The sequence below is a fragment of the Cricetulus griseus genome, chromosome 5 (assembly GCF_003668045.3).
Source record: "Cricetulus griseus strain 17A/GY chromosome 5, alternate assembly CriGri-PICRH-1.0, whole genome shotgun sequence".
In the NCBI taxonomy this organism is placed as follows: domain Eukaryota; kingdom Metazoa; phylum Chordata; class Mammalia; order Rodentia; family Cricetidae; genus Cricetulus; species Cricetulus griseus.
Genome location: NC_048598.1, coordinates 182391967 through 182410848, shown reverse-complemented (window position 1 = coordinate 182410848; position 18882 = coordinate 182391967). Strand labels below are relative to the sequence as shown.

At 40.9% G+C, this 18882-nt stretch overlaps 1 protein-coding gene across 10 annotated transcripts in view; it reads left to right on the top strand.

The window, feature by feature from the left end:
- Positions 1 to 18882, top strand: part of Mark3 (microtubule affinity regulating kinase 3) — an 88590-nt gene that overhangs the window by 53145 nt on the left and 16563 nt on the right. For 8 of the 10 annotated variants that reach the window (XM_035445345.1, XM_027416697.2, XM_027416696.2 and 5 more), the window contains 7 exons: positions 1094 to 1330; positions 1500 to 1619; positions 1833 to 1932; positions 2370 to 2482; positions 3169 to 3322; positions 8307 to 8524; positions 15957 to 16060. In XM_035445345.1, coding sequence (XP_035301236.1) covers positions 1094 to 1330; positions 1500 to 1619; positions 1833 to 1932; positions 2370 to 2482; positions 3169 to 3322; positions 8307 to 8524; positions 15957 to 16060 — 1046 coding nt within the window. The remainder of the gene's footprint in view (positions 1 to 1093; positions 1331 to 1499; positions 1620 to 1832; positions 1933 to 2369; positions 2483 to 3168; positions 3323 to 8306; positions 8525 to 15956; positions 16061 to 18882) is intronic. The other 2 variants (XM_027416700.2, XM_027416704.2) reach the window with 1 other exon arrangement.

Genomic DNA, 18882 nt, shown 5'->3' with positions numbered 1-18882 from the left:
CTATGTGTCGGAGGCATCTGGACTTCTGTGGGTTTATGTCCAGGCTGATTACATAGAGAGTTTCAGGGCAGGCAGAATAAAATGATGAGACCCTGTCTCCAAACAAAAGCACACATAAAATTGTTATTTCCAGCCCTGTAGTGGTGGCGCACACCTTTAATCCCAGCACTTGAAAGGTAGGGGGCAGGTGGATCTCTTGAGTTTGAGGACAGCCAAGGATTCACAGAGAAGCCCTGTCTTGAAAAACCAAAAAAGGGAAAAAAAAATTGTCATTTCCTTGTTTAACAAACTCTTCGCTGGTTTTCTCTCACCTGGAGGGTAGAAACTAAAGTTTCAAACACTGTTTGTTTGGTGTCCTCTACCTCCTAGCCATTGCTTTGGAGCATCTCTCTCCATGCATTGTTTTTCAGTGCATGTACTCTCCCCTCTGTGGACTTCCAATTCTTTATTTATTCTTCCCCCAAACAGCCCTTGTATAACAGTCTACACCTTGCCCAGTTTCACCTCCTCTGGGAAGTATCCATGGCCCTCTTTTGCTGAGCTTGTGGTTTGTCAGTACTCACCATAGGACTCAGATCTGGGCAGCTCAGTACCTTTCTGTTTCCCCACCCTACACCCGGAACCCTGAGGACAAGGCCTGTCTTGCTCTTCCTTCTATACCCAGACAGCAGCCTCACACCTGCTTAATGCCTGTCTGCTAAAATCAGCAGAAGTGATTGACTGGTTTGTCTTAGAGGTGGTGTTGGGAGTTCTTCTTCCCCAGCAATACCCATTTTACAGTCATTTAGTAGTGTTTATGAAATGTAACTACCTAAAACAAATACCTGTATTTTTTAAAAGCCTCTTATTAATTGAAGAAGCTTTTTACATTTTTCTTGACCTTGAAGTATTTGGTATTTAAGCTTGTTATAATTAATGTTTATTTGCTTGTTAGTATCAAATTAGGAATATAATTTATCTCTTTTTCCTCTAGAAATAGTGTTTTTACATTTACTAACTAGGAGGTAAGTACTTGTGAAATGTAAGCCTTTATGAAATGCCTCATAATTGTATTTTAGTTAAGTTTCATTTTTGTCTGATGTTTTTTCTCTAGGCTGAAAATCTGTTATTAGATGCGGATATGAACATTAAAATAGCAGATTTTGGTTTTAGCAATGAATTTACTGTTGGCAGTAAACTAGACACGTTTTGTGGTAGTCCTCCATATGCAGCCCCTGAGCTCTTCCAGGGCAAGAAGTATGACGGGCCCGAAGTGGACGTGTGGAGTCTCGGCGTTATTCTGTACACCCTCGTCAGTGGGTCACTTCCCTTTGACGGTCAGAACCTGAAGGTATAAGAAGCAGTTGCAGCCATGCTCTTCAAAAACTAAGGACTTTTGTAAAATTGTATAGACTGACATTTTTAATGTTGTATTTGTATGGATGCTTTTATGAGTTTGGTTTTATTGTTACTGTTTTTAACCTAAAAATTAACTATATTTCTTTCCTGCATCCTCAAAGGAATTGAGAGAGAGAGTACTACGAGGGAAATATAGAATTCCTTTCTACATGTCCACAGACTGTGAAAACCTTCTCAAACGCTTCCTGGTGCTGAACCCAGTTAAACGTGGCACTCTCGAGGTAACCACACCAGTGGGGAGGGAACGTATTTAACAGAACTTTACTTAGTTTGTGTGACACCGAACCCTTGCTGGATTTTAAGTAGTAAGTAAAACAAACAATTGTCTTGACTTTCCTTTTGTTACTCAATGAAAATTTGAAAGTCATGTTCCTAAATATTGTGATTGTTGAGATACTTTTTTCTGTGCTACTAACACACAGTTCACCTTTCAGCAAATCATGAAGGACAGGTGGATCAATGCAGGGCATGAGGAAGACGAGCTTAAGCCATTTGTTGAACCAGAACTAGACATCTCAGACCAGAAAAGAATAGGTAATTGCCCGTGTCTACGTGAGTGTGTGTTTGTGTGTGTTTGTATGTGTGTACTATACATGTTTTATCCTGTGTGTGTCTCAGATGGAAAAGAAGGTTGGGTAAGCACAGAATTAGAGATCCGCTTATCTGTTCTTAACACACCTTTAATCCCAGCACTTGGGAGTCAGAGGCAGGGTGTTCTCCTTGAGTTCGAGGCCAGCCTGGTCTGCAGAAAGAGTTCCAGGACAGTCAGGCCACAGAGAAACCCTGTCTCAAAAAACAAAAACAAGCAAAATTGGGAGCGTAATGTACCGTTTTCTTCAACAGCACCAATGAGCAGCTCTTCTTCTATGTTAGGAAATATATAATCTTCTAAATCAAATGAAATTCTTTTTCTCTATGCTAGCATGATTTCCAATCCAAATAAAGTATATAAACCATATTTTATTTTTTAGATATTATGGTGGGAATGGGATATTCACAAGAAGAAATTCAAGAATCTCTTAGTAAAATGAAATATGATGAAATCACAGCTACATACCTATTATTGGGGAGAAAATCTTCAGAGGTAAGAGTGTTCAGAGAGGAAAAACTAAACACTCGGTGTTAGAAGGATCGATGTGCAGTGCATGATGGCAATGCCTGTAGCCCTTGCACTCAGAAAGAGAGTCAGGGATTTATGCACTCCTCAACTGTATAATGAGTTCAAGGCCAGTCTGCACTACAAAAGATCCTGTCGCCAAAAGATTTCACTTTATTTTTTAAAAAAACAAAGATTATTAGTTTATATAAACCATTTCCTTAGTTTTTAAAATATAACATTTGGTATTTTAAAACTTTGCCTACATGTATTCTAATTTCATTGACCATTTTAAACTACTACTTTGTATTTTTGGTTGATCCATTTCTGTAGCCCATAACCTACTATTTTAACTTCAAGATAATAACCCTGTATGATCAGTAATGTCACAAGCCTGTTTAATCGTGAATTAACTTTAGTCATTAATAGTTTGAAGATGCTTTAAAATACCAAAGGAAATAGAGTATAGTGTTTTAATTCTTTGGAAAGGTCAGGAAGAAGACTGCTAACATATAATCTCATTCCAGGAGTCAGAAAATACTTTTGACTGAGTTTAAAGTTGTGTTTTGTAATTGTGATAGCTCCTCTTTGACTGGGAGGAGTATGTCACCAGGAGTTTCCTGACAAGCCAATGGGCTCCGTGTATGGTTGCTGCTCTTCTCATTCTCCCATAGCTGGACGCTAGTGACTCCAGTTCTAGCAGCAACCTTTCACTTGCTAAGGTGCGGCCAAGCAGTGACCTCAGCAACAGCACTGGCCAGTCTCCTCATCACAAAGTGCAGAGAAGTGTTTCTTCAAGTCAGAAGCAGAGACGGTACAGTGACCATGGTAAGTCTAGACTATTCCAGTAGCTTCAGAATGTGTTCTCTGGTGGGGCAGAGAAGAGAGTAGCTTTCTAGCATTACGGGACTGATATGATTAAGGTTCCCTAACTATTTGGAACATTTGTTAGACTTTGCTGGCTAAGGCTTGGAGAATGAAAACCTCATCTGTAGTTAGGCATGTCTCTCTTCTACAACTTTGTCAGGTAACTAACTGTACAGAGAATTGCAGCTGATAAGGGTGTCTGTACTGATGGCCCATTCTCTGTTTGTGTAGTCAGTGTTGTAACAACTAACCATAGGAGGCTGTTGAGCACTTAAATGAAGGAACTTTTAGATTTTTCTTTTCGTGTGTGTGAGTGAGTGGTTTTTTGTTTGTTTGTTTGTTTTTGTTTTTGTTTGTCAAGACAGGGTTTCTCTGTGTAGCTTTGGAGCCTATCCTGGCACTCGCTCTGGAGACCAGGCTAGCCTCAACTCACAGAGATCTGCCTGCCTCTGCCTCCTGAGTGCTGGGATTAAAGGCGTGTGCCACCAACGCCTGGCATGTGTCAGTAGTTTTAACTTCATGTATTTATGTGTACCACTTGTGCCCATGGAAGCCACAAGAGTGTGTCAGATCCCTAGGAACTGGAGTTAGAGATGCTTGTGAGCCATAGTATGGATGGTGGGAACCAGACCTAGATCTTTGTGAGAGTAGGCATTGCTTTTAACTGCTGGATCATCTTTCTAGTCCCATGGTTTTCTCTTCTAATTTCAATTAAAGGTAAAAATCTGAGCCTGGGCATTTTGACACATGCCTGTAATCCCAGTATTTGGGAGGTAGAGACAGAAGGATCAAGAATTTAAGGTTAGGGCTAAAGAGTTGGCTCAGTGGTGAAGAACATACTGGCTGTTGTTCTAAAGAACCTGTGTTCAGTTCCCAACACCCACCCACATGACAGCACACAGTATCTGTGATTCCAGTTCTAGGGGTTTCAACTTTGTCTTGTGGTCATTGTGGGCACTCGGCACATGTATGCAGAGACGTATGTACAAACAAAACAACTATATGCATAAAATAATTTTTTTTAAACTTCAAAAGAAGTTAAGGTCATCCTTGACTATATGCCAAGTTTGAAGTTGGTTTAGGCTGAGGAGGAGAGAGAAGGGAGGAGGAAAGAAGGCCAAAAACAACAAAACCGTGTGTTTGAGGGCGTGACTTACCCTGTCTGTAGGGCTGATGTCAATCTCTGTCTTCCTGTGTATTCATGTTAGCTAACAAGGAACTTTTCAGGGCATGTGTCCTGAATTCCAACTTTGGGTGCATGCATACTGCCCTTTAAGATACCTAATTTAAAGGGAATTACTCCTAAATCCTGAAAGAATCCAGTGGAATTTTCTCATTTATCAAGGGAATAACCTTAGTAAGTTTATTCTTCCTTAAACATATAGGTTTCCCCTGCATTTCTAATCACTTTTTTCTAGAGATAAAAGGGCTTTAGGGGGCTGGAGAGATGGCTCAAAGGTTAAAAGCACTGACTGTTATTCCAGAGGTCCTGAGTTCAATTCCGAACAACCACATGGTGGCTCACAAACACCTATCATGAGATCTAGTGCCCTCTTCTGGTGTGCAGGCAAATATGCAGACAGAACACTGTATATGTAATAAAAATAAGTAAATAAATTAAAGGGGGGTTTAGAACTAAAACCATATCCTTGCTTACCCTTCGTTTTATCATAAGGCATGAGAAAAGGATGTCAGCAACTCTCCCCGGGGACAGAGCAAATGAGCAATGCCTGGAGTAGAGCTGACTCCTCATCCCTACTAAACCAGGACTTTTATCCACTTACAATTCATTTTCACCAGAGAATGTTCTGTGTGTCCCCAGGTTTATAGGCATATAGAGCCAAACGTCACTGATAAATGATAAAAGTAATTCTTTTGTATGCATGTGGTGCTACTATTTTATTAAAAGGGAGTTTTTCATGCTAATGAGATAACCCATTCTTGTTATTTCTGCATAGATCTTTTTTCTTGTTGTTAATTTTTGTTTTGCTTTGTTTTGTTGAGTCAGGGTCTTGTTCTGTTGTCCTAGGTGGCCTAAAATTTGATATATAGAATCAGGCTGGCCTTAAACTTCTAGAGATCTGCCTGCCTCTGCCTCCTGAGTTTTGGTATTAAAGGCCTATGTCACACCCGATGAGAATTAAATGTTGACTGAATTTTTTGATGCTGTAGGACATTAGAATACTAATATTTTTTCAAATTGATATTTTTATTTTTTAAAGATTTATTTATTATGTTTACAGTGTTCTTGTCTGCATGTGTCCCTGCAGGCTAGAAGAGGGCACCAGATCTCATTACAGATGGTTGTGAGCCACCATGTGTTTGCTGGGAATTGAATTCAGGACCTCTGGAAGAGCAGCCAGTGCTCTTAACCTCTGAGCCATCTCTCCAGTCCTATATTTTTACTTTTATAATCCTTTTATAGTATAAAATATTACCATTTTATTTTATTTTATTTGTTACTTTTTATTTTTTTGTTTTTCAGAGATAGGGTTTCTTTGTGTAGCCCTGGCTGGCCTGGAACTCACAGAGATCCCTCTGCCTCTGCCTCCTGAGTACTGGGATTAACGTGTATGCTGCCACTACCCAGCCTTTTATTTTTATGATAATACTTATTACTGAGTGTTATTACTGGGAATATCACTTGATCTAAATGTAATATGGTCCCGGGCCTGGAGAGAGCTCAGTGTTTAAGAACACTTAATTGCTCCCCTGTGTTGGGCTACAGTTTGGCTCCCAGCACACAAGTGTCCTTTCACAACTGCCTGTGACTGCAGCTCCAAGGACCCAGGGTCCTCCATGAGCTCTTGCATGCACGTGATGCACATAAACCCACCAAGGGAAACACATACACACAAGTAAATAAATCTGTACAAAGTGGCATGTGTATTTAACCTCTGGCCTCAACACATGGCACACACACCAAAAGGAGAAAAAAAGAGTGCCATGCGAGTCGCTGGTTGAAAAGCCCTGAATCTGGAGCGTGGGACTCATATGGTGGAGTAAGAGAACATATTTGTGCAAGCTGTTCTTTGACCTCTGAATACACATTTTGTCATGTATGTACACACACATTAAATAAATGACCGTTAAAAAGTTTTTAAAGAGAAGAAAAGGGGAAGTAACTTGCACACAACAACTTGGAAATATGTCAAGGGGAGTTGGGTTTGGTTTTCAATTATTATTTCTGTGCATTTGTGTTTTTCCTGCATGTATGTCTGTGTAAGGGAGCCAGATTCCCTAGAATGCAGTTACAGACAGTTGCGAGCTGCCTAGTGCACACTGGGAATTGAACTCAGGTCCTCTGGAAGAGCAGCAGTGCTCTTAACCTGTGAGCCATGTCTCCAGCCCTAGTGAAGGGAGCTAATTGAACAGAAAGAGTAACTCAGGGGCTGGAAGGATGGCTTAGAGAGGGATTGTTCCAAGCACTTGTTGTTTTTGTCCCAATCACTTGGCATATTTGTTCACAACCATCCATCACTCTAGTTGCAGGGGTTCTGACACCTTCTAGCCTCTGTGGATCATATGCTTACATTCAGGAAGAACATTCACACACATAAATAAATCTTTTTAAAAGAAAGAAAGGAAATATCCTGGTAAGCAACGGGAGGAATAAATTGGGTCAGCATGTGTGTGTCCTCACAAATAAGTATAATTTTTAAAATTCAAACCACAATCATTAGCACTGGGCAGTGCTTTTATCCCAGCACTTAGGAGGCAGAGGAAGGCAGAGCTCTGTTTGATTCAAGGCCAGCCTGGCCTATAGAGTAAGGTTTAGGAGGGGGAAACGAACATTTTACCCGTGTCATTTCCAGTTGTTTGTATTCCAGATCTCCAGCGTTAACGTTGGAGCCTCTGGGTGGCTAACTTAGGAGACCAGTTAATTATCTACCATGTTCCTCATTGTCTGTGCTGTACTAGAACACGGCTGTGACCATTTCTCCCCTAGCTGGTTCTTCCTAAAGGAACATTTTTTCCTCTGCTTTATTGCCTTCCCTAATATACTCATTTTCTTCCTTATCTACAATATTTGTAGATAGCAGTTTCTGTCCCACCCAGTCCTTCAGCCATTCAGTCCCAAATAAACACATACAGGCTTATATTAATTAAACCTATTTGGCTTGTTACTCAGCCTTCTTATTGGCTAGCTGTCTCTTAATTATTGATTTCTATTAATTAATATCTCCATGGTCTTATCTTACCAGAGAATGCCTGGGCATCCCACCTCCCTGGTGGCTACCTTTCTCTCTCCCAGTTTGGATTTCCCATCTGGCTAAATCCTGCTTGTCCATTGTCCAAAACACCTTTATTCATCAACCAATAAGAGAAACATATATTCACATCATACAGAAGGAATCCCCCATCAGATATTGGTGGTTTTTTAAAGACATAATAAATTTTCAAAAGAAATGGAACATGAAATCTGTGCTGTCATATTCTGACAAAATGACAGTATCTCATACTAAAGGCTATAATTTGCCTGACTGTACCAGAATAGTTTGTTCTTCATGATGCCTGTTTGTCTAGTTAATTTGTTTAGTGATCTTCTAGACAATGACACTGTGTTGTTTCCGAAAGGCAACTCAATTTGTTATTCTTTCATGGTCTTTTTTAAGAGTAGGATTTTTGTTTAATAATCAAATGGAAAATTTTACTAGTTTACAGTTACAGGTAAAAGCCGGGCGTTGGTGGCGCAAGCCTTTAATCCCAGGACTCAGGAGGCAGAGGCAGGTGGATCTCTGTGAGTTTGAGGACAGCCTGGTCTCCAGAGCGAGTGCCAGGATAGGCTCCAAAGCTACACAGAGAAACCCTGTCTCCAAAAACAAAAAAATAAATAAATAATTACAGGTGAATAGAAATTTAAATTGTTTTACAAAATGTTATTTTTTACAGAATAAGTATGATACTTCATTCTGTCTTTTAAAGAGTGAACTCTTTATTGTAGCTGGACCAGCTATTCCTTCAGTTGTGGCATATCCAAAGAGGAGTCAGACGAGCACTGCAGATAGCGACCTCAAAGAAGATGGAATTCCCTCCCGAAAGTCAAGCGGCACAGCTGTAGGAGGAAAGGGGATCGCCCCTGCCAGTCCCATGCTTGGGAATGCAAGCAATCCCAATAAAGCAGATATTCCTGAGCGCAAGAAAAGTCCTGCCATCCCCAGTGTAAGTACTGTTGTATAGGAGAGCAGTCATCAGTGTTTGGGGCTGGAGGCAGCTAGTCTTTTCTTTTCTTTTTCCCAGCTAGTCTCACCCCTGCATTTTACTCTCTATTCTTTGCCTACAGTTTCTTTCCTCCAGGCTGATATGCCCCGCTTCCTGAATTGTAGGTGATTCTTTTGATAATCCCTGGGGTTTTTTTTGTTTGTTTGTTTGTTTGTTTTGTTTTGTTTTTTATCTGTGAGTTTTATTAGAAGTGGGGGGGAGAGACAGAGAGAGGACAGAAGAGAATAGGGAGACAGGAAAAGTCCTGTCTGCCCCATGGAAACAGCAGGAAAAAGATTGGGAAAGAGCTTTGTTTTGTTTTTTAATTCATTCGTCTTGCTATAACAGAACATCTGAGATGTAATTATGAGAAACAGAAATATTTCTTGAATTTTAGAGGCTGGAAAATCTAATGTTAAGGTTCCAGCAGACTCACTGTCTAATGGGGGGATACTGTCTTTGCTGCTTTCAAGATAGCATTCTGTTGCCACGTGCTGCAGAGGTGAGGACATGGTACCATCATCAGGCAGAAGGGATGAATTTGTCCTTCCTCCCTTTTGTAAAGCACCAGTGACCAGGAAGCCCCAGTTCTTGACACTGTTGCACTGGAGCTCATTTATCCAGAGCTCCAGCTCAGACAGCCACAGCACATTCTCCATGCTAGGTCAGACCCCAGAGACAACGACTATCTGTATAGTGGCAGTGCAGAAGCAACCTGGGCAGAAGCTGATGTGCACACTGCCAACAGTCACTGTACTCCAGGGAAAGTGTTTGCACTGAGACCTTTCTGCACTGGCTAACTAACCACAGGTAAAAAAAGGGAAGCAAAGATACTAAGTGGTATGCTAATCTTACAGATCGGAGTCCTTAACCTTAGTACAGTCCCTCAGTAAGTAGTTCCTGCTTGTTATAGTTTCAAGGGCCTTTTTCCTGAGAATGGAAATGGTAATTATTATTAGCACAGAACAATGAACAGTGTTGAGGTTATCTATCAGCATGGTTTCCCCCCCAAATTGATAGGAGTGCAGCCCTTCTACCCATAGAAAATCCCAGAAAGGGACCCTTCATTATGTTTTGGTGTTAGAACTTCACAAGGAAATCCAAGGGGTTTTGTCTATTTCATCCTCTAGCATTGTGTCTAATCAGAATAAAATATTTAAAATGTATTTTGGCTTCCAAATGTCTTCTAAAGTGGGGTTGTAGCATTGTACTTTAATTTCAGTCTCTCCTACTTTTTTGGGTAGAGGGCTTTGTTCTGATTTTTTGAGACAGGGTTTCTCTGTGTAGCCCTGGCTGTCCTGGAACTCACTCTGTAGACCTTGAACTCAGAGATCTCCCTGCCTCTGTCACCTGAGAGCTGGGATTAAAGGTGTGCACCACCACCACCTGACTCAGTCTCCTGCATTTTAAATTCAGTTTCACTTGACAGTAGAAGATAGGTGTTTTCTTCCCCATTTTTTGTGACATTTCACCCTGTTTCTCACAAGTTGAATGTATATCCTCGATATTGTCAACTGCCAGTATTTACCTATTTATAAAGAATAGTAAGTAACAGCAATGTTGATGAAAGTTCCCACCCCACCAGCCTGGTCCCACAAGCACTTCAGCCGCAAATAAACACATAGATGCTATATTAATTATAAAACTGTTGCCCGGTGGCTAGGGCTTCTTATTGGCACACTTTGTCTTAATTATTAACCCGTTTCTATCATTCTATGTATTTCTACATGGCCTTATCTTACCATGCCTGGCGCATCCTACCCTCCCGGGCTCCACATGGCGACTGATCAGATGGACCTTCTCTGCCTACCTTTCCCAGAATTCTCCTCATCCTAGTGCTGCCTGTCTTCCTGCCTCATTGGCTAGATAGTATTTTATTCATCAACTAATAAGAAAAACATATATACAGAAGGACTTCCCCCATCACAGCACAATTATATAGTCTTATTACTGTAACAGAATTCTGAGGCAATTAACCTAAAAAGAGAAAAGGCATATATATCTTGGTTCAGGGCTAGTTCCAGTTGAAGGTGGGTTAGGCTTATGGCTCATGCATGGACGTGGACGTGAGATAGAAGAAGGTGGGAATCAAGTGACTAGTTGGACCAGAGTCTCTACATCCTCTTCATGGACACGCCCTGCCACAGTGTCCTGCCTCCTAAATATTCTATTACCTCCCAGGAGCCCCACCTCAGGGATCAAGTCTTTACTATACGGACTGTTGAGGTACATTCATCCAAAAATGTTCTCCCAGTCATTCTTGGAATTTCACTGAACATGATCCACTCACAATATATTAAAGCTTTATCTTCACTTAAAGGTTCTGATTGGGGGCTGGAGAGATGGCTCAGAGGTTAAAAGCACTGACTGCTCTTCCAGAGGACCTGAGTTTAATTCCCAGCAACCACATGGTGGCTCACAATCATCTCTGATGAGGTCTGGTGGCCTCTTCTGACCTGCAGGCATATATGCAGACAGAACACTGCATGGATAATAAATAAATAAATACATACATAAATAAATACATACATAAATAAATAAATCTTTATAAAGGCAATTCTTTGATTGGCCAGGTGGTGGTGGTGTACACTTTCTGAGGCAACCCTCAGGCAAGCTTTAATTAATCATAAGTAATATGTCACCACAATTCCCCTTTGTCTAATACAAAAATGCTACAACTAACATAAGAAAAACTATATACAGTAAGTACAGTAAGTATATACAGTATATACAGGCACTAATTACTTCAACAATGTCTATTCCATTTGCATTCGACAAATTCAGAGAAAAAACTCCTTATCTATTCTATCTTTGTGAGTCCAAAGTCTTGTACCTAATTTACTTTCTATTCTAATTTGCATTATCAAATTATCTTTTAATGTCTCTCAACCTTTTGCACTTTATACCTCTCTAATGAGTTTTTTGCTGAGTCTGATAAACAATTAAAACTATATACTAACTAGTCTTCAACTCCCTCAGAGACCTGAAATGGAAATATTATTAGCTGAGTAAACAGGAAGTGTAAGCAGGTGACTTCCAGAAAATGTGAGAAATGACAGACACAACTGGCTACCTGGACAGTCACCCAAGGATCCTCTGCATCACTGGGGCATCCATCATCGGCCTATAGGCCTAGGATCTCTGACAGACTTTTCTGTGAAGTGGGATTTTGAAGGACAGTCCCACCTTGTCTTGGCAAGATTTGCAGTCATTCTCTTTTTTGTGTCCTGCTTGTCCAATTTGGACAGTATACTGTTAGCAAGGCAAGGACACTTTCTTGCCCAGTGTAACTTTTGCCACAAAGAAGGTAAACTCCATGTGAGTTTCTTCCATGTCATCATCCTCTCTGAAGTAGACTGGTGCTGCCAAGAGCAGACATTTCTTATTGTCATAAAACAAAACAAAACACCTATGTTTGTGGCTCACGCCTTTAATCCCAGCACTCAGGAGACAGAGGCAGGCAGATCTCTGTGAGTTCGAGACCAGCCTGATCTACAAGAGCTAGTTTCAGGACAGCCTCCAAAGCCACAGAGAAACCCTGTGGGGGGGGGGGGGTGCACCTATGTTATTAAAACATCTTAAATGCCATATTCTGTAGATCTCTCAAGTGTTTGAAGAAGACCAGTCTTTATAAAATATGTCTGTTTGACCTTGATAACATACCTAATGTGACTACAAGTTCCATTGTAACAGGTGACTAATTACAAACCTATGTTTCCTATCTTATATAGTTGGTAATAATAACTTTTAAGTATTATAAATTTGCACTACATTGTTAAATGAGCTCTACAGGTAGAATACCTTGGACAAGATTAGAAATGTATGTACAGTATGTTTTAAGAAAGTTAATCTTGGGGCTGGAGAGATGGCTCAGAGGTTAAGAGCACCGACTGCTCTTCCAGAGGTCCTGAGTTCAATTCCCAGAAACCACATGGTGGCTCACAACCATCCGCTATGAGATCTGGTGCTCTCTTCTGGTGTGCAGATATACATGGAAGCAGAATGTTGCATAAATAAATAAATAAAATAGAATCTTTAAAAAAATAAAATACTTTAATAAAAAAAAGAAAGTTAATCTCAAATTTGTATCAATATGCAATATTTGTATACAGTATACAAAGTCCAATCCAATTGTTTTTTGGTTTTTTTGTTTGGGTTTTTTTTTTTTTTTTTTTTTTTTGGTTTTTCAAGGCAGGGTTTCTCTGTGTAGCTTTGGAGCCTATCCTGGCACTCGCTCCCTGCACTTGCTCTGTAGACCAGGCTGGCCTTGAACTCACAGAGATCCGCCTGCCTCTGCCTCCCAAGTTCGGGGATTAAAGGTGTGCGCCACCAACGCCCGGCACCAATCTACCCTTGTATCCTGTCATATCTGTATTCCTCTTCTTTCCTTTCAAAACAAGAACCTTGAATCTAATCTCCCATGTTTAGTTTTTTTTTTTTGTTTTTTTTTCCCCCATTACCAGTAACACCTTGTCACCAATCTCCCTAAACAATGAACAATTTCCATAGTCCTCTGAATGAGCAAAAACCACCCACCCCACCTTTTGGGAATGTGGGCATCGTATTCCTTGTTTTGTTTGTTTGTTTTTGTTTTTCCGAGACAGGGTTTCTCTGTAGCTTTGGAGGCTGTCCTGGAACTCGCTTTGTAGACCAGGCTGGTCTCGAACTCACAGAGATCCACCTGCCTCTGCCTCCCCCACCACCCATCATGCATCATATTCTTAAAGTTACTTCCTGCTGTCTGGGCACTATGGCATCTTTAAGGGATCCTAAAAAGAAAAGGTTGGATTAATTGTTAAGCTGTACCATTTTTGTCGAGTCTCTGTATAATGGGAAAGTTCAGGGCTTGTCTCAAGTCCTGGCTAGAGTAGTCTGAGGCTGGATCATCTCAGTTGGGCTCATTGAAATTGTTCTGAGCAGATTGTAGTCCAAAGCTGATCTTTAGTTGGTGTTGTCATAGTCCTGGTGAAATTGTTGTGGGGCCCCATCCTCCTTTAGTCTGTCTGTCCTGTGTCTGTGTTTCAGGGGCATCTGGACTTCCATAGGTTTAAGGACAACCTAATTAAGAGTGTAGCTGGTGTGTACAACCATCATACATGTTTAAGAACTTGACCCCCCCCCTTTTTTTTTCTTTTTCTTTTTTTTTTTTTTTTTTTTGTTTTTGTTTTCTTTTTTTGTTTCACTAGATTTGTTTTGTTGGTTGGGGAGTTTGAAACATGGTGTCATGTCTGTGGCTTAGGCTGACAACTTCAGCCACCTAAATGCTGCAATTATAGGCATGAGCCACTGCCCAACTAAGTTGGAGAGCTTTTCAACACCACAGAATACTCTGTAACTGTGATAACTTGTCATTTACTGGCTCCTTAGCTGCCTTTTTTGATGACTCCACATAAATGGAGCTAAATACATACATACACTCGTTTGTGTTTGGTTTCTTGAATTCAGGGTAATATTTTGAGAGTTCAAGTTATAGCATGTATGAACACTTCATTCTTTTTAGAACTTGAGTGTTATTTCATGGAACATATAGACTATCATTCATTTGATCACCTGTTGATAGACATTTACATTATTTCTACCTTTTATACCTAAAAATAGCATTGTAAACATTTGTGTAAAATGTCTTGTGTGACCTGGAGGTGGTGGCACATGCATTTAATCTCAGCACTCAGGAGGCAGAGGCAGACATATCTCTGGATCTCAGGAATCGAGGCCAGCATGGTCTACAAAGACGAGTTCTAAGATAGCCAGAGCTGTTACACAAATCTGTGTAGACTAGAGTTTTCTATACTGTGTGTGCATGTGTATGTACTTGGCTGTACAGACTCGTAAGAAAGACAAAGGTTGACGGTGGACATGGTTTTATCAGTTTCTCTACCTTTTGAGTGTGCTTCTGCCATAGGTTTTCCCATCTTAGTCTTTGAAAGGCCCCGAATATGAAGCCCACTGGTTTGGAACCTACTGGGCAGTATTGGTACATGCCTTTAATCCCAGCAGTCAGATATCTGAGTTCGAGGCCAGCCTGGTCTGCAAATGGAGTTCCAGGACAGCCAGAGCTGTTATACAGAGAAGCCCTGTCTCAAAAAAGCAATCAAACATTTTTTATTGCATTTTGTTGTGTGTGTATGTGTATGCATATACTCCGTGCATATATGCCCATTCTACTGTGTGTGCTCTAGGAGTCAAACACAAGTTGTCAGTCTTGGGAGCAAACACACCACCCACTGAGCCATCTTACTGGCCTTTGGGTTGCCCATTTTAAGTTGTCATTCTGGGATTATGTTGTGTATTTTCAGTACTAGACACTGATCAGCCATAAGATTTGCAAGGATGTCCAGTCTTGTATGTATTCTTTTCACAATATCTTTAGTACTTTTTCTTTTTAATGTGTATGACTGTTTCTGTCTGCCTCTCTCTGTATGCCACATGCATTTGTGGTGCCCAAAGAGCATTAAATCCCTGGAACTGGAGTTACAGACAGATTGTGAGCCACCATGTAGATGCTGGGAATTGAATCCAGGTTCTCTGGAAGAGCAGCCAGGAGGTGCTCTTAAGCACTGAGCCATCTCGAAGTGCTTGTTCATAGTTGTACTATCTTTGTCTGCTAATATGTTGTCAAATTCCCAACATCATGGAGATATGTTCTAATTTTATTTGCATGTATATTAGTATACATTTTTACATATATATTAGACCTCCTTAAAATACTATATTAAATTTTTTCTTTTGTCTTTTGAAGCAAGGGCTTACTGTATAACCCAGAGTGGCCTGAAACTCAAAGATGTTCCTGCCTCAGCCTCCCAAATGTTGGAATTACTAGATTTATTTAAAGACTTTTACAAAAGGGATTGGAACAATGGCTCCATAATTAAGGGTGTTTTCTCTTCTTGCAGATGACCAGAGTTCAGTTCCTGGGGGGAAGGGGGGGGAGATGGGAAGAGTGTACAAACACATACATTGTTTTATTTATCTGTTTGTTTATGAATGACCATGTTGGTCTCGGGAGACGATTTAATGGGTAAAATGCTTGCCACTCACGTATGAATACCAGGATTCAGAACCCCAGCACTCACATAAAAGTCAGATGGGCATGGCCGCCTGCCTATGATTTCAGTACTGTAAAGGCAGAAACAGAATGTCCCTTGGACAAGCTGGCTAAGTAGTCTAACCCCAGTCGAAGAGCTCTCAGTTGAGCGGGGCACACTCCTCAGTTAGTAGAGAGGAAGCAGACATTGACCTCCAGCCTCTGGCACCTGCACACCCTCAAATACATAGACAACATCCTCTTCCAAGTTTTTTGTTTGCGTAAAGAAATTGTTAATTTTTTTTTTTTAATTCCTTATTAAATTGTGATTACCAAATGGTCTAAGATAAATATGCCCTTTTCTTGCAGAGTAATGCAGCATCTGGTGGAATGACACGGCGGAACACTTACGTCTGCAGTGAGAGATCTGCAGCCGACAGACACTCAGTGATTCAGAATGGCAAAGAAAACAGGTATGGGATTTCACCTACCGGCAAAATAAGTGCTAGAGTCTTACTTCTCACTTTATAATCAAAATACAAAGGGTACTGTTTATTCTTTGAAAGGTAAGTCAACTTTAAATGCTCATTTCTAAGCCGGGCATTGGTGGCGCAAGCCTTTAATCCCAGCACTCGGGAGACAGAGGCAGGCAGATCTCTGTGAGTTCAAGGCCAGCCTGGTCTCCAGAGCGAGTGCCAGGATAGGCTCCAAAACTACACAGAGAAACCCTGTCTCAAAAAAAAAAAAAAATTTAAAAATTTAAAAAATGCTCTTTTCTAGCAAGATATTAGGATTCCAGATTCTTCTCTTTGTCCAGGTCATCCACTCCTATGGTTGACTGTGTGTGACAAGGAAAGGTTGGGGCTGAACCCGTGAAATTTCTTCAGAAAAACTTTAGCATGCCAAGGTTTTTTTATTTTTTATTTTTTTAAGATTTTATTTATTATGTATACAGTCTTCTGCCTGCATGCCAGCAGAGGGCACCGGATTTCATTCAAGGTGGTTGTGAGCCACTGTGTGGTTGCTGGGAATTGAACTCAGGACCTCTGGAAGAACAGTCCGTGCTCTTAACCTCTGAGCCATCTCTCCAGCCCCGCTAAGGTTTTTTTTTTTTAAAACGGTGAGTGGGGAAATGGAGATTTTGTGTATGCTCCTCCTTTAAACAAGATGTGAATATGGTTAAGGTATAGTGCCTTAATATTATAACAATAATAATAATTTCAGCTGGGTGGTGATGGCGCAGCTCTTTAATTCCCAGCACCAGTAGTAGCATAGTCTCACCCTCAGAGAATATACTTGAGACTCTAGGTACACAGAGAGTTCGTCTTCTGCATGCCTTGAAATATTATACTATTAATACTAAATATTGAAATATTAATACTAAATATTAAATATTCTACTTGTGTGTCCATAAGTAGAAGAGCATATCATGCAAATAGCTTTCCAGAGTTATGAAATAAGAATAAAAAAATGAGCTCTGGAGAGATGCTGCTGGTGAAAAGCACTGATTACTCTTGCAGAGGACCCACATTTGATTCCCAGCACTCACCTGCTACTCAACAAACATCTGTAAACTCCAGTCCTAGTGATCCGATTATCTCTTCTGGTTTCCACAGGCATCAGGCATGCATGTGGTACACAGACATACAGGCAGGCAAAAACATATATAAAAGTACAACCTCTGATTGTCTCTTACAAACTCAGGACATTTCCTAAATGTGAGCACCTGTACAATCAAAAACAAAAAAAGAAGAAGCTGGGCTTTGGTTGCACACGCCATTAGTCCCAACATTGGAGAGGCAGAGACACGATGATCTCTTCCATACCAGCCTGTTCTACACAGTGAGCAAGATCCCTGTTCCAGAAAAAGAGTATAAAAGAAAATGGGATTAGATGGATCCAGAAACCATGAAGTACTGTTGATTTGGGGGGAAAGGAAAAAGAAATCTAGTTTTGGGATTTTGTTAAATGCTTACCTTTCTGTGTACAGAATAAACCAGAGAGGTGAGGAAAGTCAGAGTAAGTCTCAGAGAACTCCAAGATGAGTTCACATTGCCTTTTGCTGCCCTCTGGCTTGAATCGTGTCTACTGTTTGGTCAGTGTGTGTGTGTGTGTCTGTCTGTGTGTGTGTGTGTGTGTGTGTGTGTGTGTGCTGTGTGTGTGTGTGTGCGCGCGCGCGCATTAATACGCTGTTTTTGGACATGCACGTGTGAAACCTCAGGGATCAGCTAACAGTGGAAAGTGGAAAGTGCTGGGTTAGGGTGGAAGTCATTCTTTTTTACTGGAGACTTGAATTCCCGGTTTTCTTGCCTCCACCCTCAAGTACTAGGGTTACAGGTGTGTACTGCCACATGTGTCTTGTGACATTGGTTTGTTATAGTCTGTTTGATCCCATTATTTAGACACCATGTGTGACTATTGACCTCTGTGACTGCCTTAGAAAGATCCACCTGCATATTTGTTAGTTACTTCTCCTACAAAATACCTCAACAAAACGTGGAAGGAAGGGCTTATTTGGGCTCTCAGTTCCAGAGTATAGTTCATCAGGTTGGGAAGCCATGGCTGCGGAGCTTGATGCAGCTGCTCACACCACACCCAGAGTCAGGTTACAAAAAAAGATACGAGTGCTTGTGCTCAAATTACCTTCTCCTGTCTCTGCAGTCTGGGACCCAGCCAAGAGGTGGTGTCTCCCTCAGTTAAAATGATTCTTCCCACCTCACTGAACCACACTAGATAATCCCTCACAGGTGTGCCTAGAGGCTTGTCTCGTAAGCAAATCTAGATCCTATCAAGTTAGCTGTCAGACCCCTAATATCAAACCCGTTCGTGTGTTATTAGAACTTTTGGTCAGCTGTACTTATCTTGTAACATTATGTTTATTATATTTATGTTATTACAATTTTTATTTCATGTGCATTTGTGTTTTTCTTCCATGTATGTCTGTGTGATGGTGTCAGATCCTTTGGAACTGGAGTTACAGTTGTGAGCTGCCATGTGGGTGCTGGGAATTGAACCCTGATCCTCTGGAAGAGCAGCCAGTGTTCTTAACCTCTAAGCCATCTTTCCAGCCCCTTATCAGTGAATTTTTTAAAATATTTCTGGCCAGCCAGGCATTGGTGGTGCACTCCTTAAATCCCAGCACTCAGGAGGCAGAGGCAGGCAGATCTCTGTGAGTTCAAGGCCAGCTTGGTCTCCAGAGCAAGAGCCAGGATAGTCTCCAAAGCAACACAGAGAAACCCTGTCTCAAAAAACCAAAAAAAGAAAAAAAAATCTGGTCTTTTGTGGGGCTTTTTGT